At 45.1% G+C, this 26,865-nt stretch overlaps 1 protein-coding gene across 4 annotated transcripts in view; it reads right to left on the reverse strand.

The window, feature by feature from the left end:
* GRIPAP1 (GRIP1 associated protein 1) overlaps positions 1-25,909 on the reverse strand; it is a 30,876-nt gene extending 4,967 nt beyond the window's left edge. Inside the window, exons 1-21 of one of the 4 annotated variants that reach the window (XM_037821784.1) lie at positions 25,854-25,909; positions 23,696-23,762; positions 23,494-23,555; positions 22,434-22,460; positions 21,366-21,473; positions 18,568-18,718; positions 17,552-17,736; positions 17,308-17,355; positions 16,580-16,611; positions 16,431-16,478; positions 16,105-16,204; positions 14,578-14,655; positions 14,258-14,350; positions 13,365-13,499; positions 12,487-12,582; positions 12,103-12,315; positions 11,861-11,974; positions 1,041-1,118; positions 821-916; positions 640-696; positions 428-527 (exon numbers count right to left, since the gene is read on the reverse strand). In XM_037821784.1, the coding sequence (XP_037677712.1) occupies positions 428-527; positions 640-696; positions 821-916; positions 1,041-1,118; positions 11,861-11,974; positions 12,103-12,315; positions 12,487-12,582; positions 13,365-13,499; positions 14,258-14,350; positions 14,578-14,655; positions 16,105-16,204; positions 16,431-16,478; positions 16,580-16,611; positions 17,308-17,355; positions 17,552-17,736; positions 18,568-18,718; positions 21,366-21,473; positions 22,434-22,460; positions 23,494-23,555; positions 23,696-23,762; positions 25,854-25,895 (1,930 nt within the window). In that variant the 5' untranslated portion in view covers positions 25,896-25,909. The remainder of the gene's footprint in view (positions 1-427; positions 528-639; positions 697-820; positions 917-1,040; positions 1,119-11,860; positions 11,975-12,102; positions 12,316-12,486; positions 12,583-13,364; positions 13,500-14,257; positions 14,351-14,577; positions 14,656-16,104; positions 16,205-16,430; positions 16,479-16,579; positions 16,612-17,307; positions 17,356-17,551; positions 17,737-18,567; positions 18,719-21,365; positions 21,474-22,433; positions 22,461-23,493; positions 23,556-23,695; positions 23,763-25,853) is intronic. The other 3 variants (XM_037821786.1, XM_037821787.1, XM_037821788.1) reach the window with 3 other exon arrangements.
* Positions 25,910-26,865: the final 956 nt, after the last annotated feature.

Consider the following 26,865-nt stretch of genomic DNA (forward strand, 5'->3'; position numbering starts at 1 on the left):
AGCCTTGCTCCCTAGCTAGAGCGGGAGCTCCTAGAGGGCAGGGACTCAGGAGGCTTCACATCAGGGACCCTGGACTTGAAAGGGGGGGCTCAGTCAATATTTATAGAAAAAAAAAAGAGACAGAAACAGACAGACAGACAGAAGATACAGACAGAAACAAGACAAGATAAACAGAGGCAGTGAAAGACAGAAACAGAAGAGACACAGCAAAAAGGAAACAGAGACACAGAAGAAAACAGATAATGCAGAAAGAGAAACAGAAGAGAAAATGACAGATGCAGAGAAAAGGTAGAAGACCAGATTCGAGAGTTCAAAACAAAGGACAGAAGAGCCTAACAGAGTGAGGTAGAGGAAGGACCTCTGGCCTTCAGGCCCAAGCTCTGCCTTCCCTGTGCCTAAATCTCCCCTGCCTGCCCTGCTCCCTTACCTGAGCGGCTCTTGCTGTTGGTGAGGATGTCCTGCAGCCGCTCCTGCAGCTTGTCTGCCCGTTTCCGCTCCAGATGCAGCTGTCGCTTGAGGTCCTTGAGCTGTGGAGGAACAGGGGGAGAGATGGCGGCTGAGGCCCAGCGGCCCCATGGTGGGGGCGGGCGGGGCTGCAGGCCATCCAGGGGGCCATGCTTGGGCACCTCCCCATCTTACTGCAGCACTGCCTTTCTTCTCCAGGATACGTTGTCCATCCACTGTGTCTTTCACCTCCTGTGGGACAGAGAAAGCATGGCTGGCGGGTGCTGGAATGGTCGCATACAGTCCGTTCCCTTGCTGCCCGCTTACTGCCCACTGAGGCCCAGGGGTGTTTGGGGACCATGGAGGAACCACTGACCTGCTTCAGGTTGCTGATGGTCTTCAGGTGGCAGTCCCGCTCCTCCTTGGCCTGCTGGAGCTGATCGCGCACACTCTGTAGCTCCTCCTCCTTGCCCTACAAAGCAGAGGGCAGCTTAGCCCTCAGCTTGGGAAAAACCTCTGCACCAACCACGCCCCCACCTCCCACCCCCATTAGGGCTCACCACTCCCCAGAGAAGAACCCCATCCACAGTAGGCACCTTCAGCTCAGCCAGGTGCTGCTCCTGACACTGCTTGACGGCTTCCTCTTGTTCCAGTTGCTGCTGCTGCAGAGATTCCTGTAAGACAAGTCCCAGGTCTGGCTACAGCCTCCCAGAAGATATCCTGCCCAGTTAGGAGTGAGGTGGGGGTGGCTGCAGAGAGAGCCACAGGTATGCAGAAAAAAAACTCCTGCAGGGAATACTATGTGCCCTTAGGCAGTTCACAGAAGTTGTCACATCTAAGGCTGTGCCCTTCACACCCAAGACATAGATTTGCATTTACATTTGACTTAAAATGTAACACATGTAGGGGTGGATGGTTTGGATGTTCTTTTTTACTTTTTTTTAATTTTTTATTCTTACTCTGATTTTTTCTGACGTAAGGAAAATGTTCAAAAATATATTGGAAGGAGGGCGGGGCAAGATGGCAGACTGGTGAGCTGTATGTTTTAGTTACTCCTCCAGGAAAGTAGGTAAAAAGCCAGGAACTGCGTGGACTGGACACCACAGAGCAATCTGTCTTTGGGCATACTTCATACAACACTCATGAAAACGTGGAACTGCTGAGATCAGCGAAATCTGTAAGTTTTTGCGGCCAGGGGACCCGCGCCCCTCCCTGCCAGGCTCAGTCCCGGGGGAGGAGGGGCTGTCAGCTCCAGGAAGGAGAAGGGAGAATTGCAGTGGCTGCTCCCAACGGAAACTCATTCTACTGATTCAAACTCCAACCATAGATAGACTGAGGCCAGACACCAGAGACTCTGAGAGCAGCCAGCCCAGCAGAGAGGAGACGGGCATAGAAGGAAAACAACACGAGAAGCTCCAAAGTAAAAGCAGAGGATTTTTGGAGTTCTGGTGAACACAGAAAGGGGAAGGGCGGAGATCAGGCCTTGAGGCGCATATGCAAATCCCGAAGCAAGGCTGATCTCTCTGCCCAGGGCACCTTTCCTTAATGGCCCTGGTTGCTTTGTCTATTAGCATTTCAATAACCCATTAGATCTCTGCGGTGGGCCGTTTTTTTTTTTTTTTTTTTTTTTTTTAAATCCTTTTTGCTTTTTCTAAAACAATTACTCTAAGAAGCTCAATACAGAAAGCTTCAAAGAATTGAAATTTGGGCACGTCAAGTCAAGAGCAGAAATAAGAGAGCTCTGAGACAAAAGGCAATAATCCAGTGGCTGAGAAAATTCACTAAACAACACAACTTCCCAAGAAAAGGGGGGTGTCCGCTCACAGCCACCATCCTGGTGGACAGGAAACACTCCTGCCCATCGCCAGCCCCATAGCCCAGAGCTGCCCCAGACAACCCAGTGTGACGGAAGTGCTTCAAATAACAGGCACACACCACAAAACTGGGCGTGGACATTAGCCTTCCCTGCAACCTCAGCTGAATGTCCCAGAGCTGGGAAGGGGGAGCAGTGTGAATTAACAGAGCCCCATTCAGCCATCATTTGAGCAGACTGGGAGCCTCCCAACACAGCCCAGCAGCCCAGAACTGCCCTGGGGGGACGGCACTCACCTGTGACATAGCACAGTCATCCCTCAACAGAGGACCCGGGGTGCACAGCCTGGAAGAGGGGCCCACTTGCAAGTCTCAGGAGCCATACGCCAATACCAAAGACTTGTGGGTCAGTGGCAGAGACAAACTGTGGCAGGACTGAACTGAAGGATTAGACTATTGCAGTAGCTTTAAAACTCTAGGATCATCAGGGAGATTTGATTGTTAGGGCCACCCCCCCTCCCCGACTGCCCAGAAACACGCCCCACATACAGGGCAGGCAACACCAACTACACACGCAAGCTTGGGACACCAATTGGGCCCCACAAGACTCACTCCCCCACTCACCAAAAAGGCTAAGCAGGGGAGATCTGGCTTGTGGAGAACAGGTGGCTCGTGGACGCCACCTGCTGGTTAGTTAGAGAAAGTGTACTCCACGAAGCTGTAGATCTGATAAATTAGAGATAAGGACTTCAACTGGTCTACAAACCCTAAAAGAACCCTATCAAGGACAGCAAATGCCACGAGGCCAAAAACAACAGAAAATTATAAAGCATATGAAAAAACCAGACGATATGGATAACCCAAGCCCAAGCACCCAAATCAAAAGACCAGAAGAGACACACCTAGAGCAGCTACTCAAAGAACTAAAGATGAACAATGAGACCCTAGTACGGGATATGAAGGAAATCAAGAAGACCCTAGAAGAGCATAAAGAAGACATTGCAAGACTAAATAAAAAAATGGATGATCTTATGGAAATTAAAGAAACTGTTGACCAAATTAAAAAGATTCTGGACACTCATAGTACAAGACTAGAGGAAGTTGAACAACGAATCAGTGACCTGGAAGATGACAGAATGGAAAATGAAAGCATAAAAGAAAGAATGGGGAAAAAAATTGAAAAACTCGAAATGGACCTCAGGGATATGATAGATAATATGAAGCGTCCGAATATAAGACTCATTGGTGTCCCAGAAGGGGAAGAAAAGGGTAAAGGTCTAGGAAGAGTATTCAAAGAAATTGTTGGGGAAAACTTCCCAAATCTTCTAAACAACATAAATACACAAATCATAAATGCTCAGCGAACTCCAAATAGAATAAATCCAAAAAAACCCACTCCGAGACATATACTGATCACACTGTCAAACATAGAAGAGAAGGAGCAAGTTCTGAAAGCAGCAAGAGAAAAGCAATTCACCACATACAAAGGAAACAGCATAAGACTAAGTAGTGACTACTCAGCAGCCACCATGGAGGCGAGAAGGCAATGGCACGATATATTTAAAATTCTGAGAGAGAGGAATTTCCAGCCAAGAATACTTTATCCAGCAAAGCTCTCCTTCAAATTTGAGGGAGAGCTTAAATTTTTCACAGACAAAGAAATGCTGAGAGAATTTGCTAACAAGAGACCTGCCCTACTGGAGATACTAAAGGGAGCCCTACAGACAGAGAAACAAAGACAGGACAGAGAGACTTGGAGAAAGGTTCAGTACTAAAGAGATTCGGTATGGGTACAATAAAGGATATTAATAGAGAGAGGGAAAAATATGGCAAACATAATCCAAAGGATAAGATGGCCGATTCAAGAAATGCCTTCACGGTTTTAACGTTGAATGTAAATGGATTAAACTCCCCAATTAAAAGATATAGATTCGCAGAATGGATCAAAAAAAATGAACCATCAATATGTTGCATACAAGAGACTCATCTTAGACACAGGGACACAAAGAAATGAAAGTGAAAGGATGGAAAAAAATATTTCATGCAAGCTACAGCCAAAAGAAAGCAGGTGTAGCAATATTAATCTCAGATAAAATAGACTTCAAATGCAGGGATGTTTTGAGAGACAAAGAAGGCCACTACATACTAATAAAAGGGGCAATTCAGCAAGAAGAAATAACAATCGTAAATGTCTATGCACCCAATCAAGGTGCCACAAAATACATGAGAGAAACATTGGCAAAACTAAAGGAAGCAATTGATGTTTCCACAATAATTGTGGGAGACTTCAACACATCACTCTCTCCTATAGATAGATCAACCAGACAGAAGACCAATAAGGAAATTGAAAACCTAAACAATCTGATAAATGAATTAGATTTAACAGACATCTACAGGACATTACATCCCAAATCACCCGGATACACATACTTTTCTAGTGCTCACGGAACTTTCTCCAGAATAGATCATATGCTGGGACATAAAACAAGCCTCAATAAATTTAAAAAGATTGAAATTATTCAAAGCACATTCTCTGACCACAATGGAATACAATTAGAAGTCAATAACCATCAGAGACTTAGAAAATTCACAAATACCTGGAGGTTAAACAACACACTCCTAAACAATCAGTGGGTTAAAGAAGAAATAGCAAGAGAAATTGCTAAATATATAGAGACGAATGAAAATGAGAACACAACATACCAAAACCTATGGGATGCAGCAAAAGCAGTGCTAAGGGGGAAATTTATAGCACTAAACGCATATATTAAAAAGGAAGAAAGAGCCAAAATCAAAGAACTAATGGATCAACTGAAGAAGCTAGAAAATGAACAGCAAACCAATCCTAAACCAAGTACAAGAAAAGAAATAACAAGGATTAAAGCAGAAATAAATGACATAGAGAACAAAAAAACAATAGAGAGGATAAATATCACCAAAAGTTGGTTCTTTGAGAAGATCAACAAGATTGACAAGCCCCTAGCTAGACTGACAAAATCAAAAAGAGAGAAGACCCATATAAACAAAATAATGAATGAAAAAGGTGACATAACTGCAGATCCTGAAGAAATTAAAAAAATTATAAGAGGATATTATGAACAACTGTATGGCAACAAACTGGATAATGTAGAAGAAATGGACAATTTCCTGGAAACATATGAACAACCTAGACTGACCAGAGAAGAAATAGAAGACCTCAACCAACCCATCACAAGCAAAGAGATCCAATCAGTCATCAAAAATCTTCCCACAAATAAATGCCCAGGGCCTGATGGCTTCACAGGGGAATTCTACCAAACTTTCCAGAAAGAACTGACACCAATCTTACTCAAACTCTTTCAAAACATTGAAAAAAATGGAACACTACCTAACTCATTTTATGAAGCTAACATCAATCTAATACCAAAACCAGGCAAAGATGCTACAAAAAAGGAAAACTACCGGCCAATCTCCCTAATGAATATAGATGCAAAAATCCTCAACAAAATACTTGCAAATCGAATCCAAAGACACATTAAAAAAATCATACACCATGACCAAGTGGGGTTCATTCCAGGCATGCAAGGATGGTTCAACATCAGAAAAACAATCAATGTATTACAACACATTAAAAACTCGAAAGGAAAAAATCAATTGATCATCTCAATAGATGCTGAAAAAGCATTTGACAAAATCCAACATCCCTTTTTGATAAAAACACTTCAAAAGGTAGGAATTGAAGGAAACTTCCTCAACATGATAAAGAGCATATATGAAAAACCCACAGCCAGCATAGTACTCAATGGTGAGAGACTGAAAGCCCTCCCTCTAAGATCAGGAACAAGACAAGGATGCCCGCTGTCACCACTGTTATTCAACATTGTGCTGGAAGTGCTAGCCAGGGCAATCCGGCAAGACAAAGAAATAAAAGGCATCCAAATTGGAAAAGAAGAAGTAAAACTGTCATTGTTTGCAGATGATATGATCTTATATCTAGAAAACCCTGAGAAATCAACGATACACCTACTAGAGCTAATAAACAAATTTAGCAAAGTAGCGGGATACAAGATTAATGCACATAAGTCAGTAATGTTTCTATATGCTAGAAATGAACAAACTGAAGAGACACTCAAGAAAAAGATACCATTTTCAATAGCAACTAAAAAAATCAAGTACCTAGGAATCAACTTAACCAAAGATGTAAAAGACCTATACAAAGAAAACTACATAACTCTACTAAAAGAAATAGAAGGGGACCTTAAAAGATGGAAAAATATTCCATGTTCATGGATAGGAAGGCTAAATGTCATTAAGATGTCAATTCTACCCAAACTCATCTACAGATTCAATGCAATCCCAATCAAAATTCCAACAACCTACTTTGCAGACTTGGAAAAGCTAGTTATCAAATTTATTTGGAAAGGGAAGATGCCTCGAATTGCTAAAGACACTCTAAAAAAGAAAAACGAAGTGGGAGGACTTACACTCCCTGACTTTGAAGCTTATTATAAAGCCACAGTTGCCAAGACAGCATGGTACTGGCACAAAGATAGACATATAGATCAATGGAATCGAATTGAGAATTCAGAGATAGACCCTCAGATCTATGGCCGACTGATCTTTGATAAGGCCCCCAAAGTCACCGAACTGAGCCATAATGGTCTTTTCAACAAATGGGGCTGGGAGAGTTGGATATCCATATCCAAAAGAATGAAAGAGGACCCCTACCTCACCCCCTACACAAAAATTAACTCAAAATGGACCAAAGATCTCAATATAAAAGAAAGTACCATAAAACTCCTAGAAGATAATGTAGGAAAACATCTTCAAGACCTTGTATTAGGAGGCCACTTCCTAGACTTTACACCCAAAGCATAAGCAACAAAAGAGAAAATAGATAAATGGGAACTCCTCAAGCTTAGAAGCTTTCTGCACCTCAAAGGAATTTCTCAAAAAGGTAAAGAGGCAGCCAACTCAATGGGAAAAAATTTTTGGAAACCATGTATCTGACAAAAGACTGATATCTTGCATATACAAAGAAATCCTACAACTCAATGACAATAGTACAGACAGCCCAATTATAAAATGGGCAAAAGATATGAAAAGACAGTTCTCTGAAGAGGAAATACAAATGACCAAGAAACACATGAAAAAATGTTCAGCTTCACTAGCTATTAGAGAGATGCAAATTAAGACCACAATGAGATACCATCTAACACCGGTTAGAATGGCTGCCATTAAACAAACAGGAAACTACAAATGCTGGAGGGGATGTGGAGAAATTGGAACTCTTATTCATTGTTGGTGGGACTGTATAATGGTTCAGCCACTCTGGAAGTCAGTCTGGCAGTTCCTTAGAAAACTAGATATAGAGCTACCATTCGATCCAGCGATTGCACTCCTCGGTATATACCCGGAAGATCGGAAAGCAGTGACACGAACAGATATCTGCACGCCAATGTTCATAGCAGCATTATTCACAATTGCCAAGAGATGGAAACAACCCAAATGTCCTTCAACAGATGAGTGGATAAATAAAATGTGGTATATACACACGATGGAATACTACGCGGCAGTAAGAAGGAACGATCTGGTGAAACATATGACAACATGGATGAACCTTGAAGACATAATGCTGAGCGAAATAAGCCAGGCACAAAAAGAGAAATATTATATGCTACCACTAATGTGAACTTTGAAAAATGTAAAACAAATGGTTTATAATGTAGAATGTAGGGGAACTAGCAGTAGAGAGCAATTAAGGAAGGGGGAACAATAATCCAGGAAGAACAGATAAGCTATTTAACGTTCTGGGGATGCCCAGAAATGACTATTGTCTGTTAATTTCTGATGGTTGTAGTAGGAACAAGTTCACTGAAATGTTGCTATATTATGTAACTTTCTTGGGGTAAAGTAGGAACATGTTGGAAGTTAAGCAGTTATCTTAGGTTAGTTGTCTTTTTCTTACTCCCTTGCTATGGTCTCTTTGAAATGCTCTTTTATTGTATGTTTGTTTTCTTTTTAACTTTTTTTTTCATACAGGTGATTTGAAAAAAGAAGGGAAAGTTAAAAAAAAAAAAAAAAAAAAAAAAAAAAAAAAAAAGATGTAGTGCCCCCTTGAGGAGCCTGTGGAGAATGCAGGGGTATTCGCCTACCCCACCTCCATGGTTGCTAACATGACCACAGACATGGGGGACTGGTGGTTTGATGGGTTGAGCCCTCTACCATAAGTTTTACCCTTGGGAAGACGGTTGCTGCAAAGGAGAGGCTAGGCCTCCCTGTATTTGTGCCTAAGAGTCTCCTCCTGAATGCCTCTTTGTTGCTCAGATGTGGCCCTCTCTCTCTGGCTAAGCCAACTTGAAAGGTGAAATCACTGCCCTCCCCCCTACGTGGGATCAGACACCCAGGGAAGTGAATCTCCCTGGCAACGTGGAATATGACTCCCAGGGAGGAATGTAGACCTGGCACCGTGGGACGGAGAACATCTTCTTGACCAAAAGGGGGATGTGAAAGGAAATGAAATAAGCTTCAGTGGCAGAGAGATTCCAAAAGGAGCCGAGAGGTCACTCTGGTGGGCACTCTTATGCACACTTTAGACAACCCTTTTTAGGTTCTAAAGAATTGGGGTAGCTGGTGGTGGATACCTGAAACTATCAAACTACAACCCAGAACCCATGAATCTCGAAGACAGTTGTATAAAAATGTAGCTTATGAGGGGTGACAATGGGATTGGGAAAGCCATAAGGACCAAACACCACTTTGTCTAGTTTATGGATGGATGTGTAGAAAAGTAGGGGAAGGAAACAAACAGACAAAGGTACCCAGTGTTCTTTTTTACTTCAATTGCTCTTTTTCACTCTAATTATTATTCTTGTTATTTTTGTGTGTGTGCTAATGAAGGTGTCAGGGATTGATTTAGGTGATGAATGTACAACTATGTAATGGTACTGTAAACAATCGAAACTACAATTTGTTTTGTATGACTGCGTGGTATGTGAATATATCTCAATAAAATGATGATTAAAAAAAAAAAAAAAAAAAAAAAAAAGACTGTTATACAAATGCAAATGTTCACAGCAGTTTGTAGTACCAGATGAATGGATAAACTGTGGAATATCCATACAATGGAATACTATTAAGCAATAAAAAGAAATGAACAATTGATACGATCTATAACATGGATGAATCTCAAATAATTATGCTAAGTGAAAAGAATTCATACAAAAAAAAGAGTACACACTGTATGATTTCATTAACATAAAATTCTAGAAAATGCAGCTAGTCTACAGTGACCGAAAGCAGATCAACAGTTGGCTGGGGACAGGAGAGGAGCATGGAGAGAATGAGTATGTTTACTTTCCTGATTTTGGTGATAATTTCGCAGTGTATACCTATGTCAAAACTCATCAAGTGTACACTTTAAATATGTGCAGCTTATTATATTTCAATTAAACATCAATAAAACTTTTAAAAACTCAAAAAAAAAAAAAAAATATATTGGAGTGATGGATGCATAACTATATGATGGCACCATGAATAGTTGATTGTACACCATGGATGACTGTATGGTATGTGAATATATCTCAATAAAACTGAATTTAATTAAAAACAAAAACAAAACTCTAAAACTATTTTTAAAATGTAACACATGTAGAGTTTAATGTAGTCATTAAAAAGGATGTTTTGAAATAAAAGAAGGATAATGTAAAAACTTAAAAACAGGAGTCTGTAATTTTAGATTCAGATCTTTAAAAACAAAATTTGGGAAATAGTACAGTGGAGGAGTGAGGACAGGGGTAGTGGCAAAAGGGCAAGGAAAAGCATTCTGAAATTTTTATCTTCTTGGAGAAAAGATACAGAAATTTTAATTCTTGACTTTTTTTAAATTTAAAGGTTAATAAGATCAAAATAAAAACAGAATAGAAAGCTTCCTCCTACTGAAGGGCAAAAATGAATGGCACAAGAATTTTTAATAAGGTTGACTGCATGTTTGGAAATGGATAGAGGTGATGGTAGCACATAATTTTGAGTGTAATTAACAGCGCTGAATTACGGGTGTGATTGTGGTTGAAAGGGGAAGTTTAGGGTCATGTATGTCACTAGAAGGAAAGGTAGAGAATAAAATGTGGGACTGTATAACATAGTGAACCTTGTTGTGGATGATGACTGTGGTTAATAGTACAAATATAACAATGTTCTTCCATGAACTAGAACAAATGTATGTCACTATTACAAGGTATTAATAGGATGGTATATGGGAAAAATACCACTAATACAAATTGTGGACTCTAGTTAACAGTAATATTGTAATATTCTTTCATCAACTGTAACAAAGGTACCACACCAATGCTGAGTGTCAATAATAGGGGGATATAAGTGGTAGAGGATTTTTCTTTTTGGAGTATTGAGAATATTTTCAAATTGATTGTGGTGATGAATGCACAACTTTGTGATTATACAAGCACCATTGATTGTACACTTTGGATGGACTGTATGGTGTGTGAATAAAATGATTTTTTAAAAAAATCATCCTCTAAGGGTTTTACATATATTAACTCATTTTATATAATCCTCTCCTAATTCCTAGACAGTAGGTATTACTGTATCCCCTTTTTACTGAGGATGAAAATTGGCCACAGAGAGGTAAGACAACTTTCCCAAGGTCATACAGCTAGTCCATGGCCCAGCCTGGATTCAAACCCTGGGAGTTAAGAGTCTATGCTCTTTAAAAAAAAAAAAAAAAAGGAGGGCCGAAATTATTTGAATGGTTCTTTTAAATACCCACTTGGTTTTGCATATGTTAGAAGACTCTTAGTTTCACGGAAAATCAAAATGCTGAGCTAAAATGGTGCTTGGTTACATATAACAGCTCCTTGTGGTTTGTTATGTGACAAACAGAATTTTTGTGCTATAACACTTTTGAGAATTAGAGAGAATTGTGATGCACATATGAAAGCAATATGTTTTTTAAAAATCTAAATATGTTTCAAGTATTTATAGATTCCTAAAATATACTGTCATTTTAGATTTAGAAAAAAACAGATTAATTTGCATAAGTGTTATTCATTGCCTAACACTGTAGCAATTAAAGATGCCTTCAATGTTGTGATATTATGTCATGAATGTGTAAATACAAAAATAACTGTAAACTTCTGTCCTTATGGAGCATAACAAATGTAGCTTTTTGACTTCCACTGTATTATTTTTTCTTCAATAAATGATTACAATTAATTGTTTTGCTTTTAAAGTAAAAAAAAAAAAAAGTCTATGCTCTTAATTGCTACACAGCACTGCCTCTTACGTATTATCAAGATTTTTCCAGAAAATGGCAGTATGTTCTTGTTCTAACAAAATCAGTACATTACAGTAGTTTTCTGACAGGTGGAAGTCGAGTTTCAGGTGGAAGGGGTGCCTTTTAAAATGCGCACAAAGGCAGGGCAGCCTGCACACCTGACACTGGCCTATCTGCTGATCTCCTCCAGAGAGCTGCTGTTGAGCCAGGAAGACTGGAGGGATACCCCCAAGCCCAGGACGTCTCAGAAAGTTCTAGGATCTGACCACTCCTACTCCTCTGGTTTAGCATGTCACACCAGCCTCTGCACCTTACCAGGCACCACCAACTCACCTCGGCTTCCTTCAAGCGCCGTTCAAACCAGCCCTTGGCTCCATCCATGGAATGTACCTGAGCTTGAAGTTCTTCCACTGTCTGCTGGAGAGTCTCCAGCTCCCGTGTTCGAGCCTGGGAAAGAGCAGACAGTCATGGGCCAGGCAAGCATAGGACCTCACACATGCCATCCACTGGACCATCAGCAACACTGTGATCCCCAGGTTTTAGAGGAAGAAGGTCATCATCATCTACCCACCCACCTTCTCCTCACGGATCTGCCCACGGAGCTCCTCCTCTTGCCGCTTTTTATCTTCATGCAGCTCTCGCAGCTCACGCTCGTAGCGGGCACGCACCCCCAGCACCTCCTTCTCATGTCGGAGTCGGACTGCTCCCAGCTCTTCCTTGTGCTGTGACTTCTCTTGCAGCGTCTCCATTGCTAGCTCATCCAGCATGGCCTTCCGCTTCTCAGCACTCTGGGGGCCAGAAAGTTGGGGCAGGAAGATGGCAGTCAATTTTCTAACCCAATGCCAAAGAAGGCCCATCACCTTCCCCCCATTCCCAAGGATTTGGCCACATCACCTCCCCACATCCCCATGGACCGGGCCAATCCCCACCCCACCACTCCCACACCCCTGCTGCCCCACCTTTCGAGCCTCCTGCAGTTCTTGGTTCAACTGCTCCTTCTCCTGCCCTATTTCTTGAAGTTGTTCCAGCAGTTGACTATTGGCCCGTAATGACTCCTAATGTAGCAACAAAGGGGGCAGGTTTGATAAAGAGCCCCCAGGGGTGTTGAGCACCCAAGATACTTCTGGTAGAACATCTCTCTTAACCCTTGTAAAGTGGATGCTGTTATCCCTATTTTGTGGATGAGAAGTTGTTCTCCAGTATTCATTCTACTCTACTTCCCTAGCAAGAGAACTTTTGAGTTGGGTGCATGGCTGTCTAGCTGACATTTCCCTTCCTCCCTTGCAGTTAGGGGTGGCTGTGTGATTAATTCCTGTATGCAGGAGTGGTGAGTGTAACTTAGCTTATGCTCCTAAGGAAAAGGGGCATGCTGTTCCCTTCCCCCTTTCCTCCTTCCCTCAAGCTGGAATGCAAATATATTTGGGGGAAGCTTGAGTGACCATCTTGAATGACAAGATAGAAGTCTTGTGTTGAAGGTGGCAGAACAGCAATGTGGAAGGAAGCCGGGTCACTGAGGATTGTAAAGCCATCATTCCACCCCTGGACAATCTACCTGGACTTTTACAAGAGAAAGAACTAAACTTCTATCCTATTTAATCCATTATGAGTTTTGTTTCTATTATAGAATTGGGGTGCATGTCCTAACTAATTGGACAGACTCAGTCTCACAGAATTGAAATGACTTGTCCTAGGATACTCAGGTGCTAATAAGTATAGAGAGCCAGACTGGAACTTAGGACCCCCTGACTCTACTGTCTTCCTACTGTACTTCTCGGGGGACTCCACTGAGCCAGTACTAGGGAACTAAGAGAAGACAGGCCAAGGCCAGAGGTATCACCTGGAGCTGGGAGTTGAGGTCATCTTTCTGTCCCATGAGGTCCTCATACTCAGCCTGCCGCTGCTGTAACTCAGCTGTCAGTCCAGTAGTCTGTTCCCGGAGTGTATTCAGTTCTAGGGTCTTTGCTGTTTGGATCTGAAGAAAGCAGTGGTGATGGGCAGTGTAATGAAAGGGGCTCTAGGGACCAGGTACAGGGTGTGGGCCTCCCACTTCCAGGCAGGTAAGGAGAGAAGTGGAAAGAGGAGAGGGATAGAGGGAATTTCAGAGAGAACAGTGGTGTGAGAAAGAGATCAACATGGGCCAGATAAATTATGGTATATTCATACAATGGAATCCTATACAATGATAAAAGAACAGGCCAGTGCTACATGTGGACAAACCTCACAGATACAATGCTGCAGTTTAAAAAAAAAGCCAGACACAAAAGGGTGGATGATTCCATTTACATGATGTTAAAGAACAAGCAAAACTAATCTATGGTGATAGAGGTCAGAATAGTGGCTAATTCTGGGTGGGGGTGTTGACTGAGATAAGGGAAACTTCTGGGATGCTTAAAATGTTCTGTCTGGGTGGTGGTTAAAGGGAGACATACACACACACACACACACACACACACACACACGCACACACACACACGATTCATTGGGCCATACTTAAGATTAGTACACTTCATGCACTTCACTGTAGAGAAAGTAGAATTCAAGAGAAAGAGGGATGGGTGTTCAGAAAGAAGAGGGATGGAAGTCAACAGATAGGAGAAACTGAAACTGAAACAGAAACAGAGGCAGAAGAAGAGCATGGAATCCAGACCACCCTGCCCCAATGTGAACCAGAAGTGGAGGGAGATGGGGGAACTGGGGAGGGTTCAGCGAGGGCTCCCAGGTGTCCTGTACCTGCTCCAAGGCAGCCAGACTAGTCCTCAAGGCACTGTTCTCAGCCAAAAGCCCTTCCACTTGTTCCTGCGCATCTGCACTCTGGATGGACACCTGGTCCCACCCCCACAACAGGTGGGAGCGGGCCCAGAACAAGGGGACAGGACCTACCCGCAGCCAAGAAAGAAAGGAGAGACACACACACACACACACACACACACACACACACAAGAACCAGGACTGGGGGAAGCAGGACCCCTGGGGCCTTGTCTGCCGATACACACCACCCTCTCAGGCTCCTTCCACCCTCCACCTCCCTGAGCTCACCCCCTACAAAGTACCTGATCCTGTAAGGCCCGCAGAGCTGCTGCATGCTCCAGACGCTCCCCCTGCCTCTGATCTCTCAGCTCTGCCAAGGTCTGTAGGGATCAGGAGGTCAGGCAAGCCCACGCCAGACCTCAGCCTCCCCTCAGGTGGAAATACCCAGAGAGACTCCCTCTTTGACCACCTAACTGCATGTCCCTCAGGGTCTCAGACCACCCAGCCATCAAAGCTCTCAGGCTCACCCAGACCCCAGGTCATTACCCCCTGGGGTCTCAGACACACTCAACCCCTATGCCCCAGCCTAGGTTCCTAGTCCTAGCCCCTGGGGTTTCTAACTCCCCCAGTCCCCATCCATAAGAGGCCTCAGACTCACCCAGATTCCAGATGGGAGCCCCCAGAATCCTCAGACATGTTCAGCCCCCAAGGATTGCAGATTCAATTAGCCTCCAGGGACCTCAGATTCACCCCAACTCCTGATCCTAACCCCCAGGGGTCTTAGACACACTCAACCCCCATGCCCCTAGCTCCCAAGAATCTCAGACCTACCCAAAGTCACAGTCCCAGATTTTAGAGGTCTCAAACTCATACAACCTCCTAGTTTTGAGTTCATGGGGAGGTCTCAGACTGTTCCCTCCCCTCCATCATTCCTATCACCTGTCCCTAGGGATCTTCAGACCCAGCAAACCACCAGCTCCCGGGGGTTACAGCTTTACCCAGACTTCTCTCCCCAGATCCCCAGGGGTCTTAGGCTCACCTAGCCCCCATGTTCCCAGGTCTTTGGGGCCTTAGGCCCACAGTCACCATATCCCCCATTCCAAGGGACCTCAGATTCACTTCCTCTAGGAGGAAACCTAGAGGCTTTAAACTCATCCAACCCCCAACCCTCAGGAGCCTCAGACCCACCTAGACATTTTGTTCCAGTCCCTGGAAGTCTCAGACTCATCAATTTTTGTTCCCAGCCCCCAGGGTTCTCAGGACCACGCAGCCCACGTGATCCCAGTTCCTAGGTGCCTCAAGACACAAACCAGCTCCCACATGCTGAGGATTTCAAATGCATTCAGCCTCCAGACCCAGTCGTCCCACTCTTGGGAGTCTTGTAACCCCCTGGCCGTATGTCCCCAGACTTTGGGAGTGTTGACTTTATTAACACCCCAATTCCTAATGGTCTCAAAGTCACCCAACCTCCAGGGATTTCAGACTTACCCCAATTCCTGTCCCCATTACCCAGTGACCACAGATTTATCCAGAATCCTGTCTCCAATCCTTGGTAGTTTCAGATTCATCAAAACTCCTGGCACACAGCCCCCTACTTGCTTAACCCCCTGGGGATCTCAGATTCAAGCGGATTATATTCCCAAAGAGTCTCAGGGCTACCCAGTTCCCATTTTCCTTGTTCCTGGGGGTGAGGGAGCTAGGACCCATTCAATACCTATATTCCCAAGACAGGAAATCTGACTCCCTAACAGCTTCTGTGGACCTCAGACCTCCCAGCCTCCCAGCCCTTGTCCTTATCCCAGGGATCTAAGAACACAGCCCCTCCGCACCTGATTGGCAGTCTCAAGTTCCTGTTGTAGCTTCTGGGTTTGAACCAATTGGGCTTTGAGATCAGCTTCCTTCCGCTGCTGTAACTCCTCAATCTTATTCCTGAGAGTGATGGGGGTAGGTGCAATGGACACAGTTTGAGGGCCATTCTCTCAGCTCTGCACCAGTGACACTGTCCTACACTGCTGGGCACTGTCCCTGTTGTCCATCAATAGGACAGGGACATATGATGGATGAGGTGGTCTTGCCATGCCTTGAATAGAGGAAGAACTGGTCTTTGATCCTTTAGGTAGCAGAGACACTGGCCTAAATGACCCCTGGCAGTTACCTGCTGTCATTGAAGAGTGTCTCCTTCTCTGTCTGTAGATGGCAAAAACTGGGTACAGAAAGACAAGACATAGATGGGTCAGTTCCACAGGTCCTCTACTCTCTAGTTCCCCCAAACTACTTCCTCACCTCTGGAAAAAATAAATGTACCTTTCTTGTTTCTTTTTCAGTTTCTCAGAAAGCTGTGGGGGGAAAGGGGACAGACATGTGGTAACTGTGAGAATAATATTAATCAAAACAAAAATAAACTTCAGACACTTCTTACTAAGTTCTCTCTGGTAGAATTTACCTATGTTACCTCATGGAGTCCTCAAAAAAGCACTGGGAAGTGAGTACTACTGGTTTACAAGTGGGGAAACTGAGTCTCAGAAGGGTTAAGCAATTTGGTCACACAGCTGGTCAGCGGCAATGACATGATCTCCATCCCAATCCCTCAGGTTCCAAAGCCCAGCTATTCATGACCCCCAAAATACTGACTGAAGGCCACGTCATAAAATGACTAGGCTGGGAGGCCTGTAAAGCTGGGCCATGACTTGCTGCCTCTCCACTGGGTCTCCAGTTCCTAAGATAAGAGCCAGGATTCTATGAATGCTTACATAAAGGAATGAATGAATGAACAAATGAACACATGAACAAGCAGAGCTGGGAGGAGACAGAAGGAAAGGATGGGGCCTGCCATGAACAAGACATGGTAGGACCACATTAGCCCATTCCATACTGAAAGCAACTCTGAGACAGAAGTGGGGGCCTCTCCATCTCACAGATAACAAAATTGAGACTTTTAAGGGGTACTAGGCCCTTTCTGCACTGTCAGGGGATGCCCGGCAGGTGGGGAGTGGGGTAGAGCAAAGCTCAGGGAAATAACCCAGCAGCCCCACCTTAGCAAGTTCCTCCTGCAGCCTGGATGTTTCGGCCTGCTTCGAGCTCTGCAGGGAAGGGTGAAGGATGGGGTTGCTGTCAGCAAGGTGGTGGTAAGGCCTCTGATGGTCCCTGCCCTCCTGCCTCCCTCATCCTAATCAGTCCACGAGACGGTGATGTCACAGACATCTCCATGGGACCATAGGCAGGGCTAGGGCTTCTGCCTACCCCCTAAGACTCCAGGCCCAAAAGACACATATTCACCTCCAAGCCTTGCAGCTGCTCCCAGAGCAATCTTTTTTCCTCTTTCTCCATCTCCCATTTCAGCTCCACCTCTGTCAATGGTATGGGGGCCAGGATGGTGGGGGCTGGGCCCCCTGGGGGGTCTCCTTGACCCTCAGTGGCAGCTGGGGACCTCCCGGCTTCTTTCCCATAGCGTTCCTGCAGGGCTGGTGTACAGGACAGGGATATATGATGGATGAGGTGGTCTTGCCATGCCTCAAATAGAGGAAGAACTGGTCTTTGACACCTCGGGTAGCAGAGACACTGCCCCAAATAACCCCAAGCCATGTCCTGCCTACAATCCAAAAGTTCAGCCCTGTCCACACCTCTCATGAATCTGTTAAGCCCTACCAACTGCTGGGATCCTGTCTGCCATCAAATGAGCTCAAGCTGGTTTCTCAAGCCTCATCCTTAATCCTCCAGGCCCCACAGCCTTCCAGGGTCAGGCTTACCATGTTCCACCCCTACTTACAGCTGAATCCCTCCTATAACCTCCTAATCCCCACCCATATTCTACAAAGTCCCCCTCATAGTTAAAACTGCCACCCACCACCCCACAAACCCCAGCTACTCTCCAAAAGTCCACATACCAGGGACTCTCCCATACCCTACCAATCTTTCATCTCAGACTCCACCTACAACCTGGGCTGAGAATCTTTCCCAATGCTCCTTCATTCACTTCCCCCACTTAGCAAATATCTCCTTTTCAATGGTCAATATGCTAATCTCTAATACTTGCTTGGTTCTAGGCACTGAACTAAATGTAAAATGATAGAACCTCTTATCTCTACCACAATCTGTCAGGTGGTGGACATGACCATACATACTTTGTAGGTGAGGATGCTTCGGCTCAGAGAGGTGAAATGACTTGTCCAAAGTTACACACTGGCAGGGCCAAGCCTGATTCTGCAGTCCTTCCCCTTCCCCTGGGAGGATACAACTTCCTTGTCCTACTTAAGCCCTGCGGTCTCTGCATCCCCGGGAGGACCTCCATGTACCTGCCACGTTCTTCTGCAAAGCTGTGTTCTCCGCCTGCAGTCTTAGCAGCTCCCCGTCCACAAGACTCCCAGCTTGGGCAGCCCCTGCCCTGGCAGCCCCATCCTTTAGCTGCTGGTTCTCTTGCTCGAGCTGTTCCATCTGGCTGCAGAGCTGAGCAGGGGAACAGGGAGATGACAGAGAAGCAGAGAATCATAACAATATTCACTGAAACATAGTGCTTGGCACATGAACATTACACCTATTCATTCGTATAATTCACGTGACGATCCTACAAGGTAGGTGCTCTACTTAGCTACATTTTACAGATAAGGACACTGAGGCAAAGAGATGTTGAACAACTTCAAATTTACACATCCGGTAAGCAGCAGAGTCAAAGAGGATGACACTGAGAACAAATTTCCCCTTGCCCACCCCCAACCTCACAGACACAACCTCAGGCTCCTCTGGAAGTTACTAGTCACCACAGAGAGCCCCACTACCAACCGTTTTCTGTGGAGGGTCTCAGCCCAAGTCCCACAGACAGCTGTCAGGGCATTTCTAGGGTCAGCACTGCTGACAGTTCCCCCATTTGTTAGCCCTTGGCCTTGGAGGGGTGTAAATGCAAAAACTAAGCCAGACCCTGCTGAACTGACTTGCAGTTCTGACAGCACTCTTAAGAAGAGCCATTTCATTCCCTCCATTTTCAGATGAGAATACTGAAGCCCATGGGGAATTTTTATTTTATTGTCTGGGATATTTTCTACCCAGAACACTACTCCTTTCCTCCAGTTCTTCACATGACAGGCTTCTTTGTATTCTTCAGGGATCTGCTCAGATGGCACCTTTAAAGTAGCATCCCTGGAAGACACTCCAGTCTTCTCCATCACAGCACTCTGTTAATTTCTTTCTTACCTAGTGCTCACCATAATTAAACTTTATTTTGTCATGTAGGGTTACTAGCACAAATTCTGAAACCAACTGCTTAGATGTGAATTTCTACTCTGCCATTTACTAGCTGTGTGACCTTGGGACAAATTACCTAAATTCTCTGGGACTCAGTTTTCCTCACCTGTTAAATAGGGATAATAATAGTAACACTTACCTCATAGGCTTGTTGCAAGGATTAAATTAATCAATAACATAAGGCATGTCACACAGCACCTGGCACATGGTAAATGTTGCAGAAATGTCAGCTATCACTATTATTATTATTTATTGACTATGTTATCATCTTTTTCCCCATACCACCCCCAGGTGTAAGCTACCCGAGAGTGGGACCATTCTGTGCTGTTTACAACTGCATTTTCCAGAACACAGAGCACATAGTGGGTGCTCAGTAACTCTTTGTTGAAGGAACAATTGAGCTGACATGTATTGACAGGACTTGACCCCTGGTCTCTCTGTGAGTTCTTCTAGTTCCTAGGAAAAGAAGGGAGAATGTGAAGGAGGTCTCTATATCTGGCTCGTGCTGGGAAACACGAGCTGGATTTATGAAGGAATGTCTGTCCCTGCCTCACCCCATAAGAACCACTGAGGCTGGAGGGAAGAAGCAGTGAGAAGTGAGGTGGCAAGGTCAGTTGTGATGGGAGCACCAGTGGTTCTAACTATGGGTGGCGGGCAGGGAACCACTGGAAGGTACTGCTTAAAGGAGTCAAATGATAAGACCTGCAGGTCAGAACAACCTCTGTGGCGTGAACTGGTAGAGGAAGCTAAAAGTGAGGAGACCAGAGAGGAGGCTCTGGAAATGCAGCAAGTGAGAGGTGCTAAGGGCTGAGGCAGGGCAGAGCCACAGGATGGCTATAAAACATTTTAGGAGTCAAGAAATACTTAAGAGGGAAAATGAATCCATTAAGAAAAGGATAATATTAGTAGCTAAAACTCACATAGCTGATACCATGTGCAAGGCTCTGTTCTAAGGGGTTTACATATATTAACCCACTTAATCTTCCCCAAAGCCCCATGAGACAGGTACTGCTATTATCATTTTCATTTTAAACATTTGGAAATCAAGAAAGGGGCAGGTAAAGGTTACAGTCAGTAAAAGGTAGAGCCAAGATTTTAATCTAGGCCTTCTGGCTCAAGAGCCCTCGTTCTTAACTACTACTTGCTAAATTGCTTCTCCTGGTATTGTAACTGTTTTATTTTTTAATCTATGCATTATATTCTCAGGTGGAGGCTTGGAAATACCACTGTTGTTGCCATGAGACTTTTTTTTCCTTAAAATACACTAACATCTTAGAAAATGATTAACCATGGGTATAGACTATAGATAAGGAAACAAGAGAAATGTCTCCACCAGTAGGTTTAGAAACAGCCTGGACACTAAATGCAGTGGGGAGATAGAATTAAACGATCTAGGATACATCATCTGAAAGAGGTAGAACCCCAGGATCATGTCACATGAAGAGAAAGAAAAGGGAAGCAGCTTGAGCACCTTTCCATCCCATATTAAGAGCAAGAACTTTACCTAAGACCCTTCCTCACCCCCTGCTCCAAACACCCCGGGACTCCATAGCATCAGCCCCAAATTATACACAAGATTTGAAGCTCAAAGAAAAGGAGTGATTTGGCCAGGAACTAGCTGACCTCAGGGCTTGCAGCCTTCCAATCCCAGCACTATGGGTGACCCCCATCTGTCAAATCGCTGCCTCTACCTCTCCATCCCCTACTGCTCCAATAGCACGCGAGGTCCTGTTTCAGCACCAAGGACAGTACCCCCAGGACCAGCCCCTGTCCAATCATCCTCTGCTGCCCTCCGGTTTCAGCCCAGGTGGCCCCTACCCCTCAGACCCCCCTCGGCTGCCCTCAGCACCAGCACCTTGCTGAACTCGGCCATAAGTGTGCTGTTCTGCAAACGGAAGTCCTCCTCCTGGCTGTGCAGCTTTGCCTGCAGCATCTCATTTTCATTCAGCAGCACCTCAACTTCCTGCAGTGGCAGACATGGGCCAGGTCTCCAACAGGGGCAGGAAGGATAGGGAAGTAGGGCAAAGAAACAGGGACAGGGAGAAAAAGACATGGTGGGGGTGGGGAGGAGAACAGAGTACAGAGAATGAGACAGGGAAAATGAGAAGATATGGGAGAGACACAGGGAGAAACAAAAGGAGAGACAGGGAGGGAGAGGGAAGGGGGAGAGACAAGAGATAGAGGGAGAAAGATGAGAAGGGGAGGAAGACATGGATGGGGAAAGAGATGGAAGAGTGGAAAGAGAACAGGAGGGGGAGAGAGATGGGGAGGGAGAGAGATGGGCGAGCAGAGAGAAGGAGCAGGAGAAGCAGGGAGGAAGAGAGAGACAAGGACAGGGAAAGTGAGAGAAAGAGAGGAATAGATAGAGATTGGGGAGAGAGGAGGTAGAGAGAGATGGGGAAAATGGAATAGATGGGGAAGGAGAAAAGGATGGAGAGGGAGAAAGAAACAAATAAAAGGCAGGAAGACAGAGATAGGAACAGAAAGAGAGGAACAGAGAGAACAGAGCAGAGAGAGAAGACAGAGGAGGGTCAGAGAAAGAGATAAGCATCAAGAAGAGATAAAGGAACAGGGGAGAGAAACAAGGAAGGAGAGAGAGAAAGAAAAAGATGACAGACATAAGAACAGAGGTAGGGGACAGATAGAGAGGGTTGGGGAAAGAAACAAGAGTCAGAGAGAATAGGAAGACAGAGAGAGAGATAAAGAGAGAAAGATAAAGAGAGAGAAATGGAGAAGGAAAGAGACACAGAGATAAGCACAGAATGAGAGGCAAACATAGGAAAACAAAGACAGACAAAGAAACACATGGCAGTGAGGTAGACAGTCGCACACACAGAAAGGCCAGCACAAGGAGATCCCAGAATACAGAAATATCCCCATGAAGAGTCTCCCAGACATATTCACCCACCAGAGGTCCTCTTACCTGAGCTTTCTTGCTCTTGCTTAGTGCCTAAAAGGGAGTGGGGTGGGAAGAGTGATAAGGTGAACACAGAAGGACCCCTTACTAGGGTTATGGAGATGACTGGGGCCAGTGTTAAGAGGGGACAATGACGATAGGAGTAAGGGGATAGGAGCATCTTCAACCACAGAACTTGTGTGACGATTTGCAATCAGGAACGATGGAATGAACAGAGGAGCAAGTGACCAACTGAATGAATGAGTGGAATCCTGCCCTTGTACCCCAGCACCCAGAACTCATCCTTTTCTCGAAGCTCTGGAGGCTGTTCATAGGGCTTAGTATTTAACCCTTTATGGGCTGGATCTCCAGTCTCAAGAAATGATAGCTTCACTGCTCTATCTGCCTAAACAAATCTAAGTGGATGCCTTCCATGCAACCTGGAAACTGCTGTTCCCTTGCTGCCTGGCCAAGGGCACTGCCAGGTTTGGGGAAATCAGCCACCCTACTAAAGAGAAGCCCAGCCTTCCTGACTGCCAGATTTTCTGCATTCTGTATTCCTTCATTCAACAAACATTTATCAAGCATGTACTATGTGTAACATTGTGCTATGCATGGGGACAGAGCAGTGAAGAAAGGAGACAAAAGAGGGCCTTGAATGTTTTGAGGAGCCATAATGGGTTATATCTATCTCATCTTTAGAGAAACTGACAGGTGGGCTTAAGTTCTCATTTTACCAACAGTTTTAGGACAGGGATGGGAGGTTGGCTCACAAGACAGGAGGGTGAATGGAAGACGGGGCAGATTCAAGGAAGATTTACCCATAGATTTGACTACTTAATTGGAAGTCAGTGAATGAGAATGAGTAAGTAGTTGAAATTAGAAATGAATTAAAAGTAAATTAAAATTAATAAATCAAGCAGGATTAGGTAAAATGATCAAATTAGAGAGACTTCCACGAGAATTTAAAAAATGACTACATGAAAATAGCACATTGGGCCTGGGTCACTGTAGGTGCTAACTGATGGATGAATGAGTCAAATAGGTAAGAGTATGGGTGGGTAGATGGGTGGGTGGAAGGAAATACCTTCTGAGCTTTGGTCAACTCCTTATCCAGGTAGGTGACCCTCTGCTGAAGACTGGTGAGTTCTGGTGTGAGGAAATCAGGAAGTCCCAGCCTCAGCCAGTGGCAAGAAGCTGAAAGGTCCCCCTGCCAGGGCTCTGAAGGAAAAAACCTTGGCCCCCATCCTTCAAAGCCACCCCCATCTAATGAGACCCTCTTGGCCTACCAACACCATTCTTGCGTAGTTCATCTGAAAGCTGGTAATTGTTTGTCCGGAGTTCCAGGAGCTGAGCCTTTGGAGGGAAGCAGGGAAGGGAAAAGACTTGGTCAGGAATGTGCTCCTACCCCCAGCACGAGAAAACCAAGCCCCTAAACCCCAAGGGCCCTGCTGGCCTCCATGTACTTCTCTAGCCATTCCTTAAGGCCTGTCCATGCTGTATACTTAATGAGCTCTCAGCCCCTCAGCCCCTGTCTCACCTTCTCACCTCCATTTATAACTGTAGTCAGCTTTACTCCTCCATCTCCCTGCAGCCTCCATCTCTCCCCTTCCAATCCACCCTGCACTCAGGCCATCACAGAGCACTTTCTAATGTCCCATGTTGACCCTGTCAGGCTCTTGCTCATGTGCATTCCCTGGTTCTCCATGCCCACAAGATAAAGTTCCTCCTCGCACACTAAACAATGCTCTGTCTTTCTGCTAGGGGTAAGTATTGTGCATCCTCTTCACCAGGCCTGGGGGCCTATTCTCAAGGGGCTCACCTTTCTCCATCTTTCTAAAAGGAGAGGGCCTGATATTCCCCTGCTCAACTTTCACTGTGTCAGGGGGCTGCCCTCCTCCCACTGCTCAGGTTCTCGAAACATGTCCAGGCCCCCTTCAAGAATTAAGGGAAAGTAAAGCTGGCCCATTCCAAACAGCACACCCCTCCCTACTAGCCCTGTAGAGCCCTGAGGTCAATTCTTCTCAGACCCACTCTCCCTTACCCCACCAGACCTTCCCCTCTTTCCCATAACACCAGCCTCCATCCCCTGGTGATCTGTTCAAGGTCAGAGGACTTGGCCTTATCATTATCATTCCTATCCCATCTTCCCCAGAGTCCAGGGATCTGTCTCCCCCAGTCTTGGCCCAATTGGAACACCCCTTACACCAACCCCTAGAGTCCTTCCCCAACAAAGTCCAATGGTTTTCCCTCACTCATGGTCCAGTGGGATAACGTTCCTCACTTAGGGGTCCCCCACACCCCTCAAGATTTCCCCAGTTGTGATCCAATGGGATGTCCCTACATCCTTTAAGGTCTCTCATTCACAAAGCTTGGGTAGGCCAGTTGGATCACCCTTACCAGCTCAGAATCCCCTGCACAAATTATAGTGTTATTCTCCATTCACCTTTCCACCCTCAGAGTCCCTTACCCGGGGAAAACTGGTTTCCCTCATTCAAAGACCAACAGAATTACCCTTCCCCACTTGGGATACCCCTGTCCCCCGACAAGGCCCTACTCAGGGTTTCTCCCACTCAGGGTCTCCTCTCAGAGTATTCCCACACAGGGAATCCAATGGTCCCCAACAAGGAACTCCCTCAATACGGGCCCACTCATGGTGCAATGCTATGGCCCTTCATCCTGTCTCAGAGAACACCCCCCCAAAACAAAGTCAAGTGGTTTGACCCAGTCAGAGTGATGTACAGTGATGTCCCCCAAAGAGCCCAGGGATGACCCCCACCAACAGTCACCCAACGGTCTCAGTCTTTCACCTCCTCAAGTTCTCCCCGCAATAAGAATTAATGATATTACCCATTCAGAGCCTTCTTCGCCCGGGAACTAATGGGATCGCCCCTACTCATCCAATGGTATGGCCTCCTCCACCACTCGCAAAAGCTCTCCACCTCCGAGGAACAATGACAATATCTGGGGTCTTTCCCCAATCCCCTGTCATAGTGGTATTAACCACAAAAATTTCCACCTCCTACTGGCTAATGGTATTGCCCTCTCAAGGGCTCCCCCATGACGCAAACAGTCCAACGCCCGCTTCCTCTCCGGACAAAATGGTTTCGCCCTCTCAGGATCTCCTTCCCTTAAAGCCCAACGTGATCCCCAAATCCCTGGTGTCCCTCCACGGGACGAGAGGTCTTGTCCCTTCCAAGTCTGAGTAAGGTATCACCCACTCAAGGATTCTGCCCATCCCCTGCAAGGCTAACTGAATCCAACTCCTCAGAACGCAACAATATCTCGGAATCCAACAATCTCACCACTCAGAGCCTCAGTTTCCCTTCTCCAGACCAACCTCCGGGTCCATCCCAACCAACCCCTTCTCAGAGCCGGCGGCACAATCTCCCTCAACCCCGCTCCCCGACCGCCTAGCCCGGTGGTCTTTTCCCCGGAGAGCTGCACCTGCATCCGCTGAAACTCCTCCTCAGACAGAGCTTGCGCCATGTTCCTTCCCCCCCCACCCCCCCCACCCCCCCCAGCAGCTTTCTGCGCAGTCGCAGCTCGTGCCTTCTGGCAGGCTCAGGGTCGGACCAAACCACTGGCCAGGAATGGAGGGGGTGGGACCTAATCCGAAAGTTCAGCATTTTGGAGATAGAAGAGAATGAAACTGACGAATCGGTTGAATTTTAATTTAATATTTTACCATAATCTAGGTAATCTGATCTGGCTTTTGAGTTCCCATAGATTACCCATTGTGGTGCGACATTATTACACCCCTCTCTCATGGGTGGACTCGTCGCTAGGAAGTGTATGCCGACAGAAAAATCACAGTGCGGAGGTACTCCTTTAATGAGAATTGTTGATTGAATAATCATACAAATGAAAGCGGAAGCTTTGCCCTGTTTTGTTCCCGCCCTCCTCCAAACCCCGCCTCTTAGGAAGCCGTAGGTGGTTTCTTTTTTTCCCTTTTCTTTTACTTTTTCTTTTCTTTCTGTCTTTTACTTTCTTCTTCTTTTTTTTTTTTCAGATTTAACACTAATTTTATTAACGTGATGCTGCACGTCATGTTAGGTAAAGGACCTAGCCACCAATAAATTTAAAAGACCAGAGAGGAAAGAATGGCAGTCAAACAAACGAAAACGTTTCATTAAAAAAAATCAGGATGATGAAACGCGGAGAGCATTTAAATAAGTATTGAAATACATTATTACCCTCTATTGTGCTTTCCTTCCCCCTCAGCAAACCCTACCACCCAAGCAGTAGATTTTGGGAAAGAAAAACATTTAGAAAGAATATTTAGAGACAGTAATCCCCTACTAGGATAATCCTTGTTTTCTTTACCTTTCATTTCTTTTTTCTTTTTTCTTTTTTCTTTTCTTTTCTCTTTTTTTTCTTTTGGTGTTAATTTTGATATCTTAAGAGTACAGAAAAGTTGCAAGAATGATACAAGGAAATTCTATGTACCCCTTACACA

Source organism: Choloepus didactylus, chromosome X (assembly GCF_015220235.1).
Source record: "Choloepus didactylus isolate mChoDid1 chromosome X, mChoDid1.pri, whole genome shotgun sequence".
NCBI lineage: Eukaryota > Metazoa > Chordata > Mammalia > Pilosa > Megalonychidae > Choloepus > Choloepus didactylus.